This window comes from Nycticebus coucang, chromosome 3 (genome assembly GCF_027406575.1).
Source record: "Nycticebus coucang isolate mNycCou1 chromosome 3, mNycCou1.pri, whole genome shotgun sequence".
NCBI classification, from domain to species: Eukaryota; Metazoa; Chordata; class Mammalia; order Primates; family Lorisidae; genus Nycticebus; species Nycticebus coucang.
Window position 1 is genome coordinate 17,487,502 of NC_069782.1, and position 23,190 is coordinate 17,510,691.

Genomic DNA, 23,190 nt, shown 5'->3' on the forward strand with positions numbered 1-23,190 from the left:
GGGATTCAGTGTTCTTTTTGAATGTCCTCTACAGTGGATATGCGCAATAAACAACATCTCCAGACAGATCTACCTGACCGACAATCCAGAGGTAATCGTAGCTCCTGCACCCCAGCCCTCTCCTCTGCACGCTGAGAGCCGCCTCCCAGGACTAAGCGTGCCTTCCTGTGGATTTTTAGGCAGTCGCCATCAAGTTGAATGAGACAGCTCTCCAAGCAGTCACCCCTATTACGAGTTTTGGGAAAAAACAAGAAAACTCATGCCCCAGGTAACTAAAGGACAAAAGAAAACTAGCTTTTATGGAGCAATTTATGGATTGGGAATTTGAATCAAATTACTGAATCCACCTAAACCACCCAAGCATGTTGTTCGGCCCGTTAGAAGCAGTAACTACAGCCAGGGAAGGTTAAATATTGTCCCGGGTTCACACCACGTGTGAGGTGATGTGAACATGTGTGTGAGAGGACTCAGACCTGTCTGCTGTCAGCATCCCCCTCCTTCCTGCTGGCCCATGCCATTTCATTCAGAGCAATCAGGACTTATGTTGAGGGTCCTTCCGGTCAGGAGTACTCCCCTCATTTTCTATCGGCAACAAACTAACGTGATCAAAAGAAAACATTTTTTGAATAAGGAACAAAGTCACATTTTACGTGTTTTTGCTACTACCGCTAGGCCTTGTCTGTGTACGTAACTGCTATCCTCATACATAGGTTTTGTACTCGTATTTTCACGTGTGTATTTTTTACTACTTCTACAGTTTCCATAATTGTTCCATTGAATAACTAGACACATTGCATCATCACTGGCTACTGAATGGTTGACTCCCCTCCCTCGTTTGCTGTTACCATTGAGAGCAAACGTTTCCATGCACACAGCTTTTCTTGTTGGGACTACTGCTTTATTTATTCCAGGAGTCCCATCTTTAGTGTTAATGGGAATTTCCATTTCAGTAAATAATAGAGGGCTATATTATTTATGATGCTAATGAAAGGCAGGTGTTAAAGGGCAAATTAAAATTATAATTGGTGTCTCTCTAAATTTTGGTGGCCCGGTAGAAGGAACCCCATGAAATTTTCACCTGTATTATCTAATGACCTCAGAAGGAAGTTATTAGAAAGCCCAGGGTGGTTGAGTAATGTCCCAGGGTCTCCCTGCTATGCCCTGCAGAGCCAGCATTCCCGCAGCTGGCACTGGTACCTGAGAAGGAATGGCAGAAGGCAGAACCAGGTGACAGGTCTGGGTCTGATTATGAAAGGCTGTGTGCCCGCTCAGGCGTTATGGGCAGTAGAGCAGAACTGAGGTTTTCAGAAAACAGGAGACAGTCAGAATCGGGTTTAGAAGATTGTTCTTGGCAGTGCCCGTAGCTCAGTGGGTAGGGCACCGGCCACACACACCGAGCCTGGCGGGTTTGAACCTGGCCCAGGCCTGCTAAAACAATGACAACTACAACAACAAAACTAGCCAGGTGTTGTGGCGGGCGCCTGTAGTCCCAGCTACTCGGGAGGCTGAGGCAAGAGAATCGCTTAAGCCCAAGAGTTTGAGGTTGCTGTGAGGTGTGATGCCACGCCCTCTATCCAGGGCGACAGTTTGAGACTCTGTCTCAAAAAAGAAAACAAAAAAGATTGTTCTGCAGCCCTCTATGGGATAAACTGGTAGGAGTTGGTGGTGAGAAGGGGCGGGAGAAAGACCCAAGGGGTCTGCAGTGGCACTAGCTGAAGTGGCACGAGAACCTGCAGAAAGGACGTAAAAATGGGAAAGAGCAAGTTGGAGAAACATCTCGGTGTTAACGGTTTCACGCTTAATATAATTCTACAATTGATAACAAGTAGCATGCTTATTAAATCTAACCCTAAGTTAAACACTGTTGAAAGGAAATGGAAATACAGATCTAGTCAGTGAGGTTATGTTAGCCTTCTCCTGGCTAAAGCTATCTGTCTTCTCTTTGTAAAGTCACAAAAATGTTTGCTGCACACAGTGGAGAGAATACCAGACTGGGAATTAGGAGACCTGGGTGCTGGGGATAGCTCTGCCTGTGTACAGCGGGTGTCCGGGAGCAAGCCAGTCCTGTCCCCAGGCCTTCATCTCCTCCACCGTGACAGGAAGAGACCTAGATGCCCTCCCAGAGCCCTTCCGGGCTAACATGCCATCTTTTCAGGGTGCTGTTGTTTGGAGTTCTTACGTCTTAATACTTAGGAGGTATAAGTGGTTTTCTAAAAAGACATAATTTATAGCCTGAGATACTTTTTAGTATCTCATTTTTTTCTCCTGTTCTAGATGGAATAAGTAAATCACATTCTTAAGTAATGTTTTGATGACAGTGAAGGAAAGCAGAGAAATTGTGTCTTTGGGAACAAGGACATCAGGTGTGGCCATCCCTTGTTCTGCAGTTAGTATCTACTATTCATTCATTTATCCAGCTACTCAAAAAAAATTTGAGTATTCACTGTGCCTCCCCGCCTGGCCTTGGTAATTTAACTTAGACTTACAAGGGAAGACAAGCAAAGGGTAAGCAAGTACTCAGTGAACAGGGGAAGAGCGCCGCGGGGTTGATGCAGTGCTGGAGAGGAGAGGAGAGGAGAGAGGAGACCTGCACAGGCCCAGGCTGCGGAGGTAATAGAATGCAAAGCGAAAGATGAGACGCGGCCAGAGCTAGTGCCCTCAGGCAGCAGTTGAGCAGCTGCAGCCAGCACCCTGAGATAGTGTTTCTCAGAGATCACAGAGTGGAAAGGCAGGCAGGGAGGCTCAGGGAGCAGCAGAATCCTGGTGAATGCCTGAGGACATATCCCTGGGTAAGTGGAGTGCTGGGGTGATCCACTTTACATTTTCTGAAGTCAGCTCCAGCTGCTCTGGAGAACGCAGAGCTAGGTCAGTAGGTATCTGAGGCTGGCAGCAGTCCAGAAGATGATGGTTCAGACCAGGATCATGGCAGAGATGAAAAGTAGATGGATTTGGACCTATTTTGGAGGTAGACCAATGAGACTTGTGATGGATGTGCAGCAGGAAGGGGCAGATCAAAGGGTGACCCTTGTGGGGGCTGAGCGCCTGGGAAGATGGTGCTTTTTAAAGAAATGAAGAGCGTTCAGTTTTGGACATAGTGAGAGGTGGCCTGTGAATCACCCCAGTGAGTTGTCAAGCAGTCAACTGATGGTACAAGTCTGGAGCTCCAGACGATGTCTGGGCTGGGCATATGAATTGGGAACTTGTTGGTACCATACAGCAGGGAAGGGTCTGCTAGGGAGTGATGGGTGCTGTGAGAACCAGAACGGCAGTAGCTGCAGGAGGGAAAGAGCCTGCATAGGATCCTGAGAAGGAGCACTGGGAAGGACTGGAGGAAAACCTGTGAAATGTGGGGTGCCATCTCGGCACAGAGTTCCTGGCAGGGGAAATAAAAAGTGCCAGCAGAAACCGAGAAAGAGTTTGAAGGAAAGATCAGTTACAGTACATGCTTTGAGAAGGCAGCTAAGATGGTGATTGGAAGGTGTCCATTTAAACTGGTGACATGGAGACCACAGGTCATCCTTCACATTTTACCACTCCTTTGTTCAAGTCTTTAGTGGCTTCTGTACTGGAATCAAGAACAGTCCCCGCCTGTGGCTTTACTTTTTTTTTTTTTTTTTTAGAGACGGGGTCTCGCTCTTGTTCAGGCTGGTCTCCTGGTCTTGAACTCCTGAGCTCAAGTGACCCAGCTGCCTTGGCCTCCCAGAGTGGTACTGAGATTTCCACAGCTGGCACTCCCTGATCTTGACTCTCTGGGGAGCCATAACCTTGGTTTCTCTCCTTGAAGCTGCTACTCTCACTTTTCCCCAGTGCTTTTACCACTTCCTCACTCAGAGCCTCTCCTAAAAGATCAGACAGATGTGAGTCCACCACTTGGGATTACTGAGGCTGTGACATCCTGAGGAAATCTTGCTCACCTGACTGAGTGCCTTCAGAATTGCCCTGTTCCTCCAGAGGCCTCAGTTTCCTTTTAACAACAGAGATGAAACTAATGGTTTACCCCAAGGGCTCAGCTTGGGGTGGTATCTGCAGGCCTAGGTAGATTCAGTGCCAGTCTAACTAACGTATTCATTGAGCAGTTTTGAGTTACTACTATGCTCCAGGTAATAAATTATAGCCTTGACCTTCAAAAAACACTCTCAAAGCGGAAAAGACACAAACAGAAGATTAGTAGATGCCATAACAAGTATTCTAACACACAGTGCAGGATGCTGTGTAACAGAGAGGTCTGCATATAGTGGGGTGATGTGAAGTTTTTTAGCCAAAGAAATGAAGTTTTAGGAAAATTTATTTGTAAAATAGAGAAACTGATTAAAACCTCCCTTATATTTCTATTTGTAAAAGTCACATTAGCTTTCAAAAGCATTCACTTAATTATAAAAGCAGAAGGTTAAAAAATAATTTGCTATTTCCTCCTCCTGTCTTATACTGTAGCCAGAACCTGGAAAATTCCGAGGTGGAACATGACCAGATTGTTCCCAAAGCCACAGCGAGTGTACCTGAAGTAGAACAACTGATCGCACCTGGAACACCTATTCAGTTTGATATCGTACTTCCTGCCACAGAATTCCTCGATCAGAACCGAGGGAACAGGTACGGGCTCAGGGAGGTTACCTCTGCAGAAGTGAAAATAAATATATCTTTGTATTTCCACCTCCCACCAAAGACTACCACCATGCTGATGTACTGAGTTTAAGTACTAAGTGTCCTTTTAGCTGAAACCATCATGACTAACTTTGGCTATTCCCCTAGGCGTATCAACCCTTTTGGTGAAACTGAGGATGATTCCTTTCCAGAAGCGGAAGGTAAGCGGCCAGCTTGGTGTGCTCATTCTCTCCCCTGCACACAATAGCAAGAGGCATTGAAATATGTCGTGAAATCATGTAGGAACTGACAATTTTTTGTTCTCTGAAAATTCAGTAGGTCTCTGTGAAAATTTAGTAGGACGCATGCACTGGGGCCAGGTCTTACATGAAAATGAGGGCAGTTTTCCTATAGCTGACGGAGTGGTTTTCCTGCAGCTCTTTCACCATTCCCTATACTCAAGCCCTTTTTGTAGCTCCTGCATAAAAATGTTGCCACATCTAAATCTGGTATCACATTCTTCATTATTTATAGAGATGTGATCTTGCTGTGTTGCCCAGGCTGATCTAAGATTCTCAGCTTAGCCTCCCAAAGTGCTGAAATTACACATTTAGCCATGACATTTGTATAAAACAAATTCAAAGGTCATCAAATGGCCACATTAAAATGGCAATCTTGGTGAATCACAAATAATATGCTATTTCATTTTAGAAAACCAAAAGCACAAGTAATGCTTTTTTAAATTTGAAATGTTATAAATGACATTTAGCTTGTTCAGTTTTTTCTTGTTGATTTATATTCTTACTGTGTACTTAAGAACATACCCAATGGAACTGACCGTAATCTACTACCCACCCAACTGAGCACACTAGAGTCCCAGCCAGGGCACTTTACTAACCTTGCATAGGGTCATGTCTGGAGCTTGAGCATATCATCAGAATGAAATTCCACTTATTCAGATTTAAAAGTAGGCATTTTCAAAAATTTGGCATTCTTTATTGGGGGTAAAAACTTTTTGTTTTTAATGATGTTAATACAGGTTGTGCCTCACATCTGGCTCTCTCCACTTCTATCTAGCTGGCCTTTCACACAGGCCACCCTGTATAATCCATACAAGACACTTTCAGACAGTCCACACAAACACAAAACTGTGGTCATATGGGAGTAGCCGTTCAGAACATTATATCAGGTATATGTTCCTAGTAGAATTTTTAATGCTTGCTTACTTTGGGGGGATGGTAAGAAAAAGGGAGGCTTCTCAGTTTAAAATAAATGGGAAAGTGAATTATTGTTTTGGGGGGGATGATTATCTTTTAGATACTTTTCGTGATCTTCCAGTTATGGTTGCTATTTTTTTTCAGATAATGTACCATTATCTGAAATGTGCCGAGCCAGTACTGCTGTCCATTTGTTTATGAAATACAGCACTGCCTTTTAGTAGTAAATATCATGTATGAATTAATGAAACCCAACAACAGGTCTTATTTCCTGCAAATGAATTTTTTTTAATAAGAGGACTTTATCAGTGAGCCAAAGTAATGAATTTTCTATTACCTAGTGAAGACATTCTTATTTTCACAGAAAATAAAATGTATGTACTGTCACCAAGAGTGTAAGTGCTAGAAGGATGTTCATCTGGTACAACCGTCTAATTTTATAGATGATGAAAAAGAAGAGACTCTCTAATGAAGTTGTTCCAAACAAACCAATAAAATGTAGATACAAAATGTAGACAATAGAAAATTCAGAGCTTTGGCAGTACTGGTTCATTGAGAAGTTTTGGTAGAAAGTCCTCCACAGAAGGGAGCCACAACCTGATGCAGCTTGATTCTCAGACCAGCATGTCTGACACGGTACGTGGACCTACAGCAGGCAGGAGGCACACGTGATGCTGAGCAGAACCGCTCTCTTGCAGATTCTCTTTTGCAACAGATGTTTCTAGTTCGGTTTTTGGGATCAATGGCTGTTAGAACAGACAGCACTACTGAAGTGATTTACGAAGCAATGAGACAAGTACTGGCTGCTCGGGCTATTCATAACATCTTCCGTATGACGGAGTCCCACCTGGTGGTCACCAGTCAAACCCTGAGGTACCTTCAGTTTATTTTCAGACTACCTTAAGGTGTCATCTGATTTCCCCTTGAACCATGTTCCCCCGCCTGGAATGCTGGGGCTTTTGTTCCACTGGATTAAGGGAAGGTGCTGCTGAGGTCTGTTCTGCCCCTATTTTTTATATTTTGATTTTATATGATAAATAGGGCAGAAGTTGTTCCCTTTAAAGATAAGAACTGGTATGATTAGAAATTCAGTGGTATTATTGTTTATAAAGATCCCACCACTCTTGACTTTACTCTGCGTTACATCTTAGAGCTTAAAAATGGAAGGCTTTTGGTTTCTTTCACTTCCAAGAGTGCTATTTATCTAATAAAAATAAACCATGAAAAAAATATGAATCTGCCTGAGTAACTGGACTGCCACAAGGAAATTATGATTAACTTACTTGTTGGAGGGTCAAAGTAGGGAGGCCATTGTTAACTACATGATTTGGGGTCTCAGGTGTATGTAGTTCCTACGTCACCATGAAGCCAAGGTGATGAGCACAGGCTTTATGAAAAGCTGCACTGCCCAATGGCATAGCCACAGGTAGCACGTGCAGTCTTGCTAGTCTGAATAAGATGTGTTGTCAGTTAAATGGTTTGACTGCTATGGAAAACAGAATTACTACAGAATTCTACTCCTGAAGAGATACTCAAAAGAATTAAAATACAGGAGTTCAAACAAAAAACTTGCATATACACAAATGTTCATAGCAGTCATTTTTGTAATAGCCAAAAGGCAGAAACAATCCAAAGTACATCAGCAAATAAATACAAAAAAAGAAAATGTGAAATCTGAAATGTGAACCTGAAATTTGAAATAGTTCTGGTCCCAAGCATTTTGGATACAGAATACTTGACCTGTATTATATATAATGAAATATTACTCAGCCTTAAAAAGGAATGGAGTACTGATACATGCTCCAACATGGGTGCGTGTCAGAAACACTGCTAAGTAAAAGCCAGTCACAACACCACGTTATATGGTTCCATTTATGTGGAGCATGCAGGGTAGGAAACCCAGGGAGACCAGAAGGCAGACTTAGAGGTTGCCCAAGGGTGGGAGAAACAGGGAGAATGGCTCAATGGGGATGGAGCTGACTTCTGGGGTTGATGAAAATGTCTTAGAACTAGATAGTGATTGATAATGGTGATGTCGTATGTGTTTTACCACAGTGACCACAGTGAAAAGACACTCTCCTGTAGTGGAGTAGGTCCTGAGACTATTTACAGGTCACACAGAAAACCAGACAATCTTAACAGCCAAATCCAGGTTAACTGATTTAAATAGCAAAATTTTGAAAGTCAACTATAAAATATGGTTAAGTTTTCACTTATGAAGAAATTTTATAGAATACCTAAGGAAAGTTATTTCAACTTGAGCAAAACTGTTTGATATATATTCAAAAAATTATTAAATCTATGCCTATTAATAGACATAAAATGACATTTATTAAGCTTTGTCTACTTGAAGTGTATACACATTTCTCATTGTCATAACTGCCTCTGGGAAGCCGGAGGGTTCTTACCACACTTCCATGGGCGAAGCAGCGAGAGAAGTCCAGGTGACGTAAGTGGGGAGCCTTGTAAAAACTCAGTCATGAGCCTTTGATTATAAACCCTGTGCTTTAATAAGTATAACTGCTTGTCTTTCAAATTGTAACCTTTTTTTAGGCAGCCACTTTATTGATGAGATGTAATTCACGTACCATACAGTTTACCCTTTTAACGGTACAACTCAGCCCTCCAAGGCTGCACTTGGGGCAGAGTTAAAAAACAAAAACTGTACAACTCAGTGATGCAGCCATCAACACAATTCTAAAACATTTTCATCACCTCAAAAAGAATACTCACACCCATTAGTAGTCAGTCTTTTTCCCTCCCCCAAACCCACCCAGCGCTGGGCAGCTGCTAACCACTAATCTTGCCATCTCTGTAGATTTACTATTCTAGACATTTCTTATAAATGGAATTATAACCATTTCTTAAACAGAATACGTTGTTGCTTTCACCTATAAAATTTATAGTAATTCAGTAATTTATGTAATAACCATGTTTATTCTGACAGAACACAGTAAACATTATTGCTCACCTCTATCCCATATTTTTCTTTTTAAAAATGTCTAGAATAAGTTGATCTAGCACTTCTGGGGAATTAAAATAGGCAATGACTATTGAGGAGGCTGTACAGAGTATGATCAACTGTATTCTGCAGCGGAACTACTGAGAATTACAATGTGGCCCTGTGGATAAGCACCAAACACTGTGAAATTAATTCCTCTAGTTACTGTATGAGCTTCCGTGACAGATACCTGGACTTCATCTACACAGGTTCAACCAAGGCAGAGGCCATAGCACATGGTCATGTGCAACTATCTCACCCGACTCTCACACAGGCCTTATTTTTTTATATTTGCGATGTGCGTGTGATTTTAGTCTACAAACTTCTCCAAGAATTCCAACATTTGTTACATAATGAATCTCTTCAATTTCAGGTTGATAGATCCTCAGACCCAAGTTTCAAGAGCCAGTGTAAGTACCTCAACAGGTTACTGTTAGTGCTTCCTTAGTATGTCCCTTACACACAGACACTTTATAAAGATTTGCCAAGGGACTGTCACTAATGGAATACTTTCTCTCATGACTTTTCATGAAGAATAATTTTGTCAAGTTGTTTAATTCTAGTTATTGTATGATCTAGTCCCTTTTTTCCCTTTTTTTCAGTTTGAACTTACCAGTATCACACAATTTGCTGCTCATCAAGAAAACAAGAGGCTGGTTGGATTTGTCACCCGTGTTCCCGAATCCACAGGAGAAGAGTCTCTGAGCACATACATTTTTGAAAGCAACTCAGAAGGCGAAAAGGTCTTGTTTTTTTTTCATATTAAGATCCCACAATAGGATGTCCATTTTTAAAGTTATTATTTTTTTTTTTTGCACTGTCTCCCTGGATATTTAGTTGAACATTCTGCCTCTGTCCATTATCTCTCTCCGAGCATTCAGATGATACCTCTAGGAAGTACCCATCTGAAAGAAAACTGACAGAATTAAGATTTATTCTATCTACCAACCAGAATAGAATGAATGAATGAGAAGTACTTCATTGGCAAACCATAATTGTTTAGATACCAGGAAATAACTGAAAGCATTTTCCCCCAAATATGTTCTTTAGGAAAAAAAAAAATTAAGCATGGCGCCTGTGGCTCAAAGGAGTAGGGTGCTGGTCCCATATGCTGGAGGTGGCAGGTTCAAATTCAGCCCCCACCAAAAACTGCAAAAAACAAAAATAAAAAAAAATAAAAGTGACAGTTACAAAGCAGAATTACTAGTCTCAAAGAGCAAACCAAGGAAGACAATATTAGGAAACTACAGCTAAGCTGGGTTTTGTTTAATACATCTTTGTGACTACGTCTACTACTTATAATTCATGAAAATTCACCCTTCTTTCAGTAAGTATCTGCCACTGTGTATATAAACATGCAGCAGCTAAATATAGTTAAGGGGGAAAATATCTTACTAAAATTTTAAACACTGGCATAACTTAGGTTTTCACTTACCTGGGACGTTCCTGTATGGCCTAAGTTGGCAACAGGAGGTCAGGACAGTTGATGTGAATGCCGTCAGGCCCGTGGATAAGTCTTTTGTGGCCAGGTCCTGTGCTCCCATGCGGTATGGGCAGCGGCCTCCCCGCACTACCGTATCATTTCCATAAAATGTTTATCCTTTTCTACCTTTGCCAAACACTGCCTTTTTTGTCTTTCGTAGATATGTTACGCTATTAATTTGGGAAAAGAAATTATTGAGGTTCAAAAGGTAAGGAACATTCTAGTGCTGGTTTAATAGCCACTCAGAAGACATCTGTACACATACTAAGATCTCTCTTAAACAGAAAAGTGATGTTCACTGGGAAGTACGGCCAAGTTTGGGATTTCCTCTTAAGCATGCTAATCACCAGAGGTTTTTTTATCATGTGGTTCCATGTTCACTGGTAACATATGGGGGCTTTTTAATACCATTGCTGCAGCTCTTGCCTTATCATTTTCTTGCTTGCATACTAGTTGGCTAGATTTCCCTTCTTAATAAGATGGTAAAAACTTAAGTATGCACCAGGTACTCTAAGCCCTTCTCCCCAGAGTATGATAGGCCCAGCTCCACTGATGGACAGGACAGTATGTGGGAGCTTATTAGAAGTGAAGACTCTGAAACCGCCCTGTTTTTTAGCAGCTTACAATCATCAGCACAGTTTTGAGAGCCTAGTTTGTATAAGAAAAACCCTGAAATTACAGTAGTGAACAAGATACATGACAGTTGCTGCTCTAGGGGGACTTCCAGTTCAGCACTGTCCAGGAGAACTTTGTGTAATAATGGACGTGATCTCTACTGGGGCTATTCAACATGCAGATGAAAGTAGCTGATATGGCAGAGGAACTGGATTTTTAAATTTAATTTTAATTTAAATAAGTGATATAGCTAATGGCTACCATATTCGCGCATATTCTATCTGTTGAGGTCAGGAAGACCAAGGACTGAGACCAACATATATGAAATAATGGCAAGCACTGCACATTGGCATTTAATGGCATACATAAACTTTTTTTATAAAGGGCCTTTACCTTTTAGGCTCAGAGATATCTATTGCAGCCGTGGGTAATATGTAAATGATGGGCACAGCTGTGTTCAAAACTCATAAAACTTAGAAAAACAAGTGGTACACCAAATGGCCATAGTTTTCCAATTCCTCATAGAGATTAAAAGATGGGAAAAGAATGGGATTTAAAGATACAAGACAAAGTTTGTCAATAAAGTTCTTGTAGGGAATATTGGGGAAGATGATTATGTACTGTTTACGTAGATGGTATTTTGGCTGAAACAACTCCGTCCAGATTCTAGAAGCAGTGTTTTAGAAGCTTGAGTTTTTTCAGAGAAACAGAGACCCAACTGAAGGCACACACAGGCAAGAGTCAGAACATATTTTGAAAGCCAAGCCAAAGAGGTTTAAGTGCATCTTAAGCTTTTTCTTTTTTTCCTCTTCAACTCTTGTAACTTCAGGATCCAGAAGCACTGGCTCAATTAATGCTGTCCATACCACTAACCAATGATGGAAAATACGTACTGTTAAACGACGAAGCAGAGGACAATGATGGAAGTCCAAGTGAAAACAGAGGCGCAGAATCTGAAGCATAACTCACTTGCTGCGCCTACGAGGGAAGAGGATGCAGGAAGGGGAGCTGCCTCCTAACGGTTTTCAACTTCTCTGACATACAGGGACTGACACAGAATGCTGACAATCGTTTGTGGAAAGTACTTTTGAAGCCCTGATACTGAGACTTGGGAGGGAAACGGTAAGAAATGGTTGACAACATTACTACCCATCTCCAAATGTTATTTTAGGTGCTTTGTGGTTAAGTCCTTTTCTTAGATCGCATTGTTCAGCACTCAGAAGGGTATGAAAAATGCATTGTTCACTTTATTTGAATGTCATCTCTTTTCTTCCCAGTATCATTTTTTAAAAATGGCAAAAGCCTAGATTTTCACTTTGATAACACTAAATATTTCCTATTAATCTATTTTTATATTTCACTTAATGAGCTTTAAGTGCCTGTCGTTCTGAAAAGTATTTATAATCCAGCTCATGATTAGGTCTCATAATTGGACCTAATAGCATCATTTTGTGCAGTTAGGTGACAAGCACTACTTTGAAGCCCGAGCACTAGTAGAGATGCAGGCCTAGTTTTGGTAACTGTTCCAGATGCCATGCAATAAAAAGCCTAACTAATGAATACCACAAAAGATGGTTTACAGTGGAGCCTTACAGTGGCCCAGCATCAGAAGCTGAGGGTCCTCTAGATGTGAGCAGTTTTAGAGGTGGGACAGGGTGCAGCTCTACCAGTTCCTGTTTCTTCTGCTGAGCCAGACCCTCAAAGAAGGGACCAGTTAATTTTAAAACTCACTTGAAGCACAACTGGTTATAGGGCTTGGGATGAAGTTCCTATTTCCTGGTTTCTAGTGCCCCAAGCCTACTCTTCCATCCTTCTTACCTAATAAAGATCTTGAATTGGTACAGTATGTTTAAATGTAACCAAGTTCAACAGACTTATTATCTTTGTAATAAATTAACCTAGTAATAAAAACTATTCCGTTTCTTTCGCCTGTTGTGGTTATTTCCTAGAATATCCCTAGAAGAAAACTGAAGTCAGTTCTATAGCTTTAGCAGTTATTAAAAACCTAGAGCATAACATCTCAGCAGAGGGGCTATACTAATGAAAGATACCTCTGTTCAATAATGTGATCCCATTGCCAAATTTTTTTAAGTAAATTAATGAAACAACTTTTGCAACCGAAAATTAGGTTAATGTCATAGGGTCCCTTTGAAAAATCTGCTCCTATAGTTTGTATACCATCAGAGACACAGTGAGCTGGTCTAAACCTGGATGAGATTAGACACCATGACATTATTACTTTTGGTATTCACTAATACCTAACAACCAAAACACTGTTAAGGGACTATGTGGCTTAAATAAGACACAAAGCATGCACATCATGAGGAAAACAGACTAAAATTCAGTGCATTAAAACCTCACCAAAAAACACCACAGAGAATGAAAACACAAAGTACTAGCAAGCATGTAAGATGAACAATTAAGTGTCTAGAATATATAAAATGTTCCTACAAATAAAGATTAAATATAAACAATCATAAAAGGCATTTAGTAGATTATACAGTAAACAGAAAATGCAAATTAAAAAACCACAGATATTTTATGTTCACCACACTACAAAAATTTGGCTACTGGAAGAAATGGAGCAATGGGGACTCTCTTCCACTGCTGGAATGACAGAACAATCTGGCCTTCTATCTAGAAAACTTGAAAGTGAAGCTGCCCTGTCACCTGGCAGTTCACCTGTAGGTACGTACGCTAGAGCAGTGTTCTCAACCTTCCTAATGCCATGGCCCTTTAATACAGTTCCTGTGGGTTGCTACCACCAAGTTGAGAACTGCTGTCCTAGAGAAACTTACATACCCCGCGATGTGTACGATAACAATTACAGCAGTATTGTTCACGGTATCCCAAAGGTGAAGATAACCAAAATGTTATCAACAGAATACATAAAATAGCTGTATTCACGGAACAGGACACCACAGAAGTAAAAATAAACTACAGTTATATCCACATGGATGAATTTAAAATTACTGAGTTAAAGTCATAAAAGAACAGTAAAATCCCATTTATCTTAAAAACACTGAAAACACAACCTTTTTATTTAGAAAATACAGATGGGCTGTAAAACTAGAGCAGAGCAAGGGAATGGCTGCCACCAAAGCACCAAGTCCTTTCCTCTTGGAGATAAACTGCAGGAGCTTCTAACGTAGTAGGAGGAGGCTCATTCTTAACTGATGTGGTAGCTTCCCAATTCTTTACTGTCATTATTTAAATATTACATACGTATTATAAACTCATGCATGCATTGTATATTTTAAAATTTTTGTTTTAGAAATAATGGGTGACACGTCTTTTCCACAACCTACCGAAATGTATATTAAAGTACTGTGAAAATTAACAAGCGCCATGCAAATGACAATGAGGGTAGGAAATGGGACCTTTTTAGAAGCCAGCCAACTTCACCCATTCCCACTGCCCAGTGTTCTTTAGCCACCACATACCTGTCAGATTACCTTTTTCAGGGAAGAGCAGGGCCTTCTTACCTCAGCCACTTAACAAGGATAGTTGTTAAGAGACCCACTCAAACACTTTATTTTCAAACTTTCCACCTAAGAGAGTAACAACAGTAACAACAATTTTACACCAAGTATATTTCTACCTATGAGAATAGAATAAAAAGCTATATAATAGCTAGTTTATATAGCAGTTATATGAGCTCAGAAAATTAAGTTCTATAACTGATCCTAGAGAAAGTGCTACAAAACTCACTGCTATGATCACTTTGAAGTACTCCCACGTTTTCTAGGTTGAGTTTGTTAACTTAATTGTCAGACATTGTATGACAATAGCTGATTGCTATGCCAGAAAAAAGGAGTTCCAACACTGCTTTAAAATGGCATCAGTGCATAGCTTCCCAAGGGGAGTATATCAAAGGTGACCATAATCTGCTTAAAAATAGCAAATCAGAATTTAAGTTAGTCTGGATCTAGTCTGTGGTTTAGACACTATGTGCTATATACACGAGCTCAAAAGAATACCAGAGACAAAGCAACCTCCAAATGTTTCTCAGTACCTTAAGCTTTGAAGACTTAAAAGTTGATATTCAGTAGTAGGATCAATTGGAAGTGTATCCTTAATGCCTTAACTTTTGTCCATATCCTGAGAAGATTAAATACTTTAATATTAATTTGATATATATAGGTGCATCTGGGTAAAATTTTAATTCCCTCCCCTTTAATTAAAAGGGGAGAACTACAGAAGAACACTACTACACACAGATCTTACATTCATTATAGAATGTATTTATAGTCCTTAAAGACCCCAGAATTATGACATCAGAACTGCATGGACTATAAGCTAAATCTCTGGTATATTCCTGACAATCTCCACTAGTGGGAACTGGAGGTAGCAGGTAAACTAGGGTGGTATAGAACCAACTACTGAAAAGAGGAAAATACCGATTTACTTGCCAACTTTTCTTCCTATGCACTACATATGGGGCTTACTTGTATGTGAACTGCAAACTTCACCATCACCATCTGAGTTCACTGCATAGTCCTAAAACTACTTAATCTCTACAGAATTTCCAAGTCTTCTGGATTCTGTTTTTAGTATTTCAAATTCTTGACAACCTATTAAATTGTTCCTACCATCTAAAAGTCTTTGTTTAAAAAAACTGTAGCATTAAAACTTCTCTAAGAAAAGGAATATTGTTAAGTCTGAAATGTTTGCAATGTTAAACAAAATTATGTTAAAATTATTAAAATCCATTAATGCCTACCTACCCTTTACATTTAGCAAATCCAGTATGAAAGATGATTTATGCAATATTTCATCTTTTCCAGAATCTTAAAAATTTACTACTTCTGGAAAAAAAAGGAAAAGCACTGTAGTTGTTAGCATCACTACTCTTGGGCTCTGGGGCCAATATTAAGTAAAATAAGGATGACTTGAACACAAGCAATCTGAAACTCAGCTACTAAGTGACTGATGGGCAGGTGGCATTTCCTGCATGAATACAGAGAATGGAGCAGGCGGCTCAAATTTCATTATGTTACCCCATATGGCATGTAATACAAAACTTCAGAATTATTTACAGAATTTCCCACCTAATATTTTCAGGTCACAGCTGACTGCAGGTAAGTGAAATTGTAGAAAGTGAAATTAGATTGGGGGGACTATTGTATTGTTTCAGTTGTACTCACGTTGTAAATAGCACTTTATAGAGGACGCCAAAAAAATGTATCGCATTTAAAAAAAAAATATTTGTATCACTGAAGTCATGTTTGACTTCTGCAGTTATAAGAGGTACTCAATGTGAAATTCACCTTTTGTTATCAATATGTATTTACAATTTTAATACAGTTTTATCCTTTCTTAAACTGTGGGTAAAGCACACTCCGTAGTTATTTCTAACATTGTCAACACTGCATACAGATGAGCCCCTTCCAGGATTATGACTTAAAATCACTTCATGCCAAATCTTTTAACTTGAAAACAGCAAGCTATGGAACAAGAAGATGTAAAGATAACACCTTTCTTTCACCTGGGATACACAGAGAGGAGCCAATCTCAATTTTATACTTGAAATATTTTGCCTACACATATCAAGCTTTTTAAAGAGATTTCATACATTTTGTTCAATTAAAGGGGACCTCAAAAAGGTTAATGTTAAAACATTCAATTTAAAACATACACATCCAAGGGAAGGAAAATTTTGAAATTATATTTATTAACATTTTATTATACATACTGTATTCTCTCAGAACTGGGGGGGAGGGGAAAGCCCCACTCAAGTGAGGTAACAAACTTGTCATCTTTTACAAAATTTAATTTGAGCTGACAATGTTATGGTTAGTCCTTAATTCCTGAGAATTTGAACATCATTAAATTTTCTGTGAACTTAACAAATGCTTACAATTTTTAAATTATAGTATGTTTGAAAAAAATTAAAATATTAACATTAATATGTTAGCAAGGAAAACCATCATCCAAATGCATGTCTGCACTTAGGTAGGAATACACTGAAGCCCTGTTGCTCTGTGGTTTAATACCATTTAAGTACTTAATCGTTTCTAAGATCTTATTTCAAATATATGAATTTATAACTTATCCAGACAGTAGTGATATTATTTTGAACTAATGGCAAAATAATAATCCATCACTCTCTTCTCAATTCTAGATATCCAGAGAGTCAGCATGTGACTATCTAGTACTGATAAATAATTAATTTACATGTGTGGGGACAATGAATGGAAAACATTCGATTCTCTTTTAATCACAATTTCTATCCCTATTAAAGCAGATTTCAGGGAAGTTAGAAAAACAGAGAAAACAATGCTGTTGCTATGAAATAGTGACTAATTTGATATAATCAAATGCAAGATCATTAATATAAACATTTACAATAATGAAAATATAAATTATTAATTATGCAGCATGCTTTAGGGCCATTTCTACAGTTAGTATGAATTACAAATATTAATTGCCTTTAATCCATTCATTGCCCGTAAGTCTGTAAGCCTGTAAGCCATGTTTACATAATAAACAAAAAACATTTCCTACATATTCTGCTTCTTCTGACTTTTAACAGTGAAAGTGTTTATCACAGGCTGGGAAGGTTACCCTGACTCTAACCAACAAGGAGAGACAGGGTATCATATACCCATTCCAAAAGCAGAATGGAAGAACGATGTTAGAATTACTCGTAGGATTTATCCAAAGAAATGTTTAGTGGGGAAGTGCAATAGAAAAATCAAGCATTTCCCAAAATGATGTTTGTATTAGAGTTCAAGTTGTAAACTCTTGTATTCATTGTAAAGGTATCATTATATTTTTTAAAAGATTAATTATTTAACTAATAACTGACATACCTTTACAAAAATAAAGCTAATAGCTTGCTAGGAGCTAAATTTACTCAAAATCTTTCTGTACTTTTTAAATCAGTAAGTGATTCATATTATAAGAGCTTTATTCTCACAGTGGTAATTTTTTTTAAAGCCTGAATAGTACAATTATTATTTAATCTGATGTCTTAAATTATACTTGATATAAAGAAAAAGTCTGCCCAAACCATCTCCAAGATTTCAGTTCAACCCAATGTAGAAGAAACCTGAGTTTGGATGTGGGAATAATTTTTTTTTTTTTTTCCTGGTATCATGTACAGTCCCTTCAACCAACCAGAAAAGAAATGGAGTTTCAAACAGGACTCTATGGCTTTATCTGAATTTTCTTTGAGTATTAAGTAATCTTAAATTTAAAGCAGTTGTTGGAGGTTAAATGTTCTCAAAGCAATGTAAACTAGTTATAAAATGTCTTATCAAAGACATCAGCAGCTCTTGTGAGTCACATGAAATTAACAGTGAGTAAATGATCATCAGTTATACTGTACACAAAGGGTACAACACACCCGTGTCTCACATGTAGTATCAAAGCCATCTTCATATAGTCTTTTTGTGAGAATATTGATAAGTATGCTTCATAAACCTCAGGCTCAATTCCTTTCTTAAGCACATATTTACTGGCTGTATATGGTATATGCACTTGAGATAAACAGGAATCAAACAGGACTTTATCTCAAAGTCCAAAGACTTGAGATAAACAGGAGTCAAAGACCTACGCAAATAAAACTTACCACCACTCATGTAAATTACAAGAGACCTGAGGTGATAGTTTACGAATCTGGATTTCCCCTTCTGTAACTTCCTTTCAAATAACTGTTCATAGAAATGTCCCCTAGCCTAAAGTCCAGGCAAAAACTGAATTTAAAATCTCATTCTCAACTGTTGAAAAGTAGAGCCTTTGGAAACAGAATGGACTTAACTTTAGAGCACTGCCTTGAAGAGTTGAAATATCTAAGTACATACATATATTCCAGAGATGTGACCCAGGAAAGAATTCATCAACAGCTTATGAAATCCATTTCATTGACAAAAGTTTTAATCACAATTCTGATGATTTCATGTAGGCACAGCATACCATCAGCACCATTTCACAACAGGATCAGCAGATGCAGTGCTGTCAGACAGGTCTCCATTGCTTGTTTTAGTTTCTTCTGGAAGCATGAGTGAAAATAACAATGGACGCTTATGTTCATTTTTAAAAAATGAATTAAGAAATAAATAAAATTTGAGAACTATATTAATAAATGAATGTCAAATGAAGAGGCCTGCTGCCTGCCCCATGCCAGTTCCTCCAGCTAGGCCAAGACTTGACTGTTATAATTCATGGCCCTTACTGACAGCAACATGGCTTCAAATTCACTATCAAAATTGTCCAGAATGAACAACTTTCCATTTTGTATTTATAACTTATCACAATAAATTACAGTGCATGTATATATTTTTTAAAATAATGTATTTTTAAAATATTTTTAAAGCAACTCTTTATTATGTTTGTGACAGAATGAGTTCTTAGCTTTTTGTGCAAAATGTCACATGCACATATTTCATTAACAAAGACTATTTGATGTATTCAGCAACTCTGATTATGTATCTCCAAGCAATCTTGAACTGAAAGTGTCTTAAAATTAAGAGTGACCCAGACATGTGAGTGATATACATCAATCCAAATCCTAGAGAGTTCCTTCAGATGAACAGACCAAAGCAAGGAGTCCCACTGCCATGACACTGAAGGGTTGTTTTGTTTCAGTGCTTTAGGCCTTGAAGGAAATGTGCAATCCACTTGCAGAGTATTCCCAGTACCTGGGCTAGAGACAGGTTCTGGGAATATGAAATGCCTGAGCAGAATGTAGGTAATAATTGAGTTGCCTTAAATTCTTCCAAATAGCTTCGCTAATTTATCTTAGTCTTGATAATGAACCCAAATGTAATATGTGCAAATTTCTATTTAATAAATGCTGAATATCCTCCAGTTAACAGCCTGAAACCATTTTTCAAGTATATGCCTGGATATACTCCTAACTAATATTAGTAGTATGTAATTTATGCAACTTGTCAAGGAATAACGTAGTTCATATAACTGTTCTACCCAACTAATGACCTCTATCTACTCCATGTTTTAAAAAAATTGTATTTTAAATTTGACATCAAATAGGGTTAATGAAATAGTTTATAAAATTTTCATATATTATGAAAATTTCATAAAATAGAAGTTTAAAAAGGAGAGCAAACATGACAACTGTAAGGGTATCTAGTTTCGATCATCCAAGCAAAGAAAAAAATGTAAGTTACATAATTTCTATGATAGAAAAGGGGAAACATCTCTTCTTCAGGGAAGATGACCATTCCTAAACTTCAAATCTGAGAGCAAAGTGTCATAAGAACATAAGTACAAAACACGGAGCAATGCTCTTAAGCCTTAAAATGTATAAGTTCTTCCTCACCATCCCATGTAGAACACGATGTACAGAATCTTTTCCTTAATGACTCAAATTCACCAAATTGTCAGTTTTTATACCTAAGTTGTGCTGACTCTACAAGGCCTGAATATGGACAATAGCAGGACACTCTGTACTATGACAAAAAATAGCACCTACAATTTTATGCCTCTTTAAACAGCTATCCTATCACATTCAGTCAACATCCAGTCCTCAGCAGCTCAGCCTTCAGCAGTATCTAACCATTCTACTCTAATTTATCCCTTCTAACACGATACAGGTGGAGTCAGGAAAGAAGAAAAACTAAGCTTGTTAAATTTTATTTAAATTTAGAGACGATGAAACCACGTAAGAGTTTAAAGGACTGCCACAGAGTGAAGTACATAAAACATGTAAATTTCTTCTCAATATCACACAAAATCTATATAAGCTTTATAAAAGACTTATTTCTAGGTCTGTATTATTTTCTAAAAGAACAAAGAAGCTCAAGTCTGACCAGATAAAAGAGAACATTAGTGTGGACTACTGAACAGATTTTTTTTTTTTTCAATGAGTCACTGACCTTTCTCTTTCTTTTCTTGGTTTTCTTCAGCTGCAGTCTTGTCTGCTCTGAAGAAAATTCTTGCACTGCTCAGTGAGAAATATAGCAATTCAAATTCCTAAATAAATAAAAAGATTTGAAATAAAAGCTGAAGGTACTTATAGAAAAATATAAAAAAATTTATGTTTCAATGTCTCTTTTTTATTCCAGTGGAAATCACAAACACAGAAATTGAACTAAGTAACCCATTTGTTTTTAAGTTCTAAGTGAAATGGCTTCCAAATACTGTCCATTCTAAAATGTATGCTTTTTATCATTATTCATCTTGTCAAACTGGGGGTTTCCTTATGCTTTCTGTTTTGCAGATATTAAGAAGTAACTGGTATCACAAAGTCAGTCAAAGTGAACTCGACTCTTACGCTTTACCCACCTGTAGATAGACATCCAGTCGCTTCTGGGTGAGATTCATGGTTTGCAGCAGTTTCTCATCTTGACTAGTTGACTGCACATTCTGTTGCTTAGCAACTGCCCTTATCTCCTTCAGGTATTTCTCTCTAACAGACTGGAACCAGTGAAGTGAGTCAAACTCCTGGTACTGATCCAAAAGCTTTAGAATGTAAGCCACACCTATAGTCATTAGCAAAACTAAAATTACAATGAGTACAGAAGTTGTCTTCTAGTCCTTCACCAATACTTCTCTGTTCTAAGCTAACTTTGAAATTAGTCCTCCTTCAAATTACATTCTATGCAGTGAACAAAGAGTAAGTTCAGCAAGGTGGCTTAATTCCTCTTTAAAAAAAAAAAAAAGGTGTATAAAAATATAAAGACAAACCAATTAAGAACGAAAATACATAACATGGCCATATAAATCACCTGGAGAATCATACAGCTGTTAAGGGTGAAGATAAAAATTTCTACTGCTTAAAAAAAAAAAAAAAAAAAAAGCCACAAGGAAACCAGGGAAATTCTGCAATATAAATATATTAGGTCAAACTAGACAGGTGATAAGCAATACCAAGAAGGCATTAAATGATGGTTACACCAATGATGGAAAACAAGTATCGCAATCACATGGCCTAGCTAAAAGAAACAATTAATGCTACTCATGAAAAACAAATCTATACGGAGCATATGGATCTATTTGCAAGCAAATATTCCTATGAATCCATTAGAAGGTGAACATAAAATTAATGGAAAAACAATTCCACTAAGCTTACCCATGGCGAAGCCATCATCAGTAAAGGCAGCCCCAATTTTATTTTTTTTATTCAATTTCTCCTTGCAACTAATGGAATGCTCTACAAAGTTGAGGGTCTAAAAAGATGTAACAAGATATCAGAGAAACAATTATGTTAAGAAATGTAGTTCCTAAAACAGACATTTCAAAATTTATAAATAGAATATCTTCTAGGTTCTTGTCCTTTTCATCTGAAACATCTGCCTCAGATACTTTCTCATAGACGACATAATCTGTACAATCATCTCTTAATGGCTCTTCTCTCCAAGTCCTTTAGATATGAGCACTGACCTGAACAGAGTGCCTTGTATGAGGTTCGCCATTAAACATTACACACATTTTAGAAATGAGGATGCTGAGGCTCATAAGATTAAGTATCTTACCCAAAGTCATATACTCAGTGAATGCTGGAGTCAGAAAGTGGGCCTGCGTTATTTCAAAGCCCTCTTAAACACCTGCAAAATAGTCCTTACTTCCATCCAGCGGATTCATCCTAACATACTACCTCTTATCAAGTGCTCGGTTAATAAGGATTAGGAATCCTTTGGCTAAAGTGTGAATTCCTCGAAACAATACTACTTCGAAAATGTAGCTCTTCCAAAATACCTTATCTAATCATATCCTTTTCAACCAAGTTTTACTGATGTTTACTAAATACCAGGCATCACTAAGTACTTAAGATGAAAAAAATTACTATCCAGGGGCAGAGCCTGTGGCTCAAGGAGTAGGGCGCCGGTCCCATATGCCGGAGGTGGTGGGTTCAAACCCAGCCCTGGCCAAAAAAACCACACACACAAAAAAATTACTATCCAGAGTCCGCACTCTAGAGCAACAGTTCTCAACCTGTGGGTCGCGACCCACAGGAACTGTATTAAAGGGCCGTGGCATTAGGAAGGTTGAGAACCACTGCTCTAGAGCAACACTGTTGGCAGGGACAGAAATGCTGTGTATCTGCACTGTTTCAGTACAGTAAGCCACTAGTCACATGTGGCCCATGAGCACTTAAAATGAGGCTAATGTTAATTTATTTAAGTAGCTACATGTAACTACACACGGAAAGCAAAGCTCTAGAGGGGTAAAGAGAGAAATGTCTAAAACTCTGATACAGTATAATAACAGCCTACACTGGAAACAAAATATCACAGTTTACCTTTTTGCCTTTTGTGAAACTTATCTGGCAAATAATCAACTCAAGCCCATACTTCTCTGTAGTGGGCTTAGTCCACTTTGTTTTC

General features: G+C 38.4%; 2 protein-coding genes across 4 annotated transcripts in view; one reads left to right on the top strand and one right to left on the bottom strand.

Annotated features, from left to right (window-relative positions):
- The window catches only part of APPL2 (adaptor protein, phosphotyrosine interacting with PH domain and leucine zipper 2), a 48,151-nt gene extending 35,327 nt beyond the window's left edge, over positions 1–12,824 (top strand). The window contains exons 13-21 of one of the 2 annotated variants that reach the window (XM_053585760.1): positions 35–91; positions 180–268; positions 4,432–4,590; positions 4,750–4,802; positions 6,497–6,671; positions 9,173–9,209; positions 9,402–9,542; positions 10,443–10,490; positions 11,727–12,824. In XM_053585760.1, coding sequence (XP_053441735.1) covers positions 35–91; positions 180–268; positions 4,432–4,590; positions 4,750–4,802; positions 6,497–6,671; positions 9,173–9,209; positions 9,402–9,542; positions 10,443–10,490; positions 11,727–11,861 — 894 coding nt within the window. In that variant the 3' untranslated portion in view covers positions 11,862–12,824. The other variant, XM_053585761.1, reaches the window with a different exon arrangement.
- Positions 12,825–16,551: 3,727 nt separating this feature from the next.
- WASHC4 (WASH complex subunit 4) overlaps positions 16,552–23,190 on the bottom strand; it is a 55,973-nt gene continuing 49,334 nt past the window's right edge. Inside the window, exons 30-33 of one of the 2 annotated variants that reach the window (XM_053585754.1) lie at positions 21,936–22,032; positions 21,149–21,363; positions 20,740–20,836; positions 16,552–18,893 (exon numbers count right to left, since the gene is read on the bottom strand). In XM_053585754.1, coding sequence (XP_053441729.1) covers positions 18,820–18,893; positions 20,740–20,836; positions 21,149–21,363; positions 21,936–22,032 — 483 coding nt within the window. In that variant the 3' untranslated portion in view covers positions 16,552–18,819. The remainder of the gene's footprint in view (positions 18,894–20,739; positions 20,837–21,148; positions 21,364–21,935; positions 22,033–23,190) is intronic. The other variant, XM_053585755.1, reaches the window with a different exon arrangement.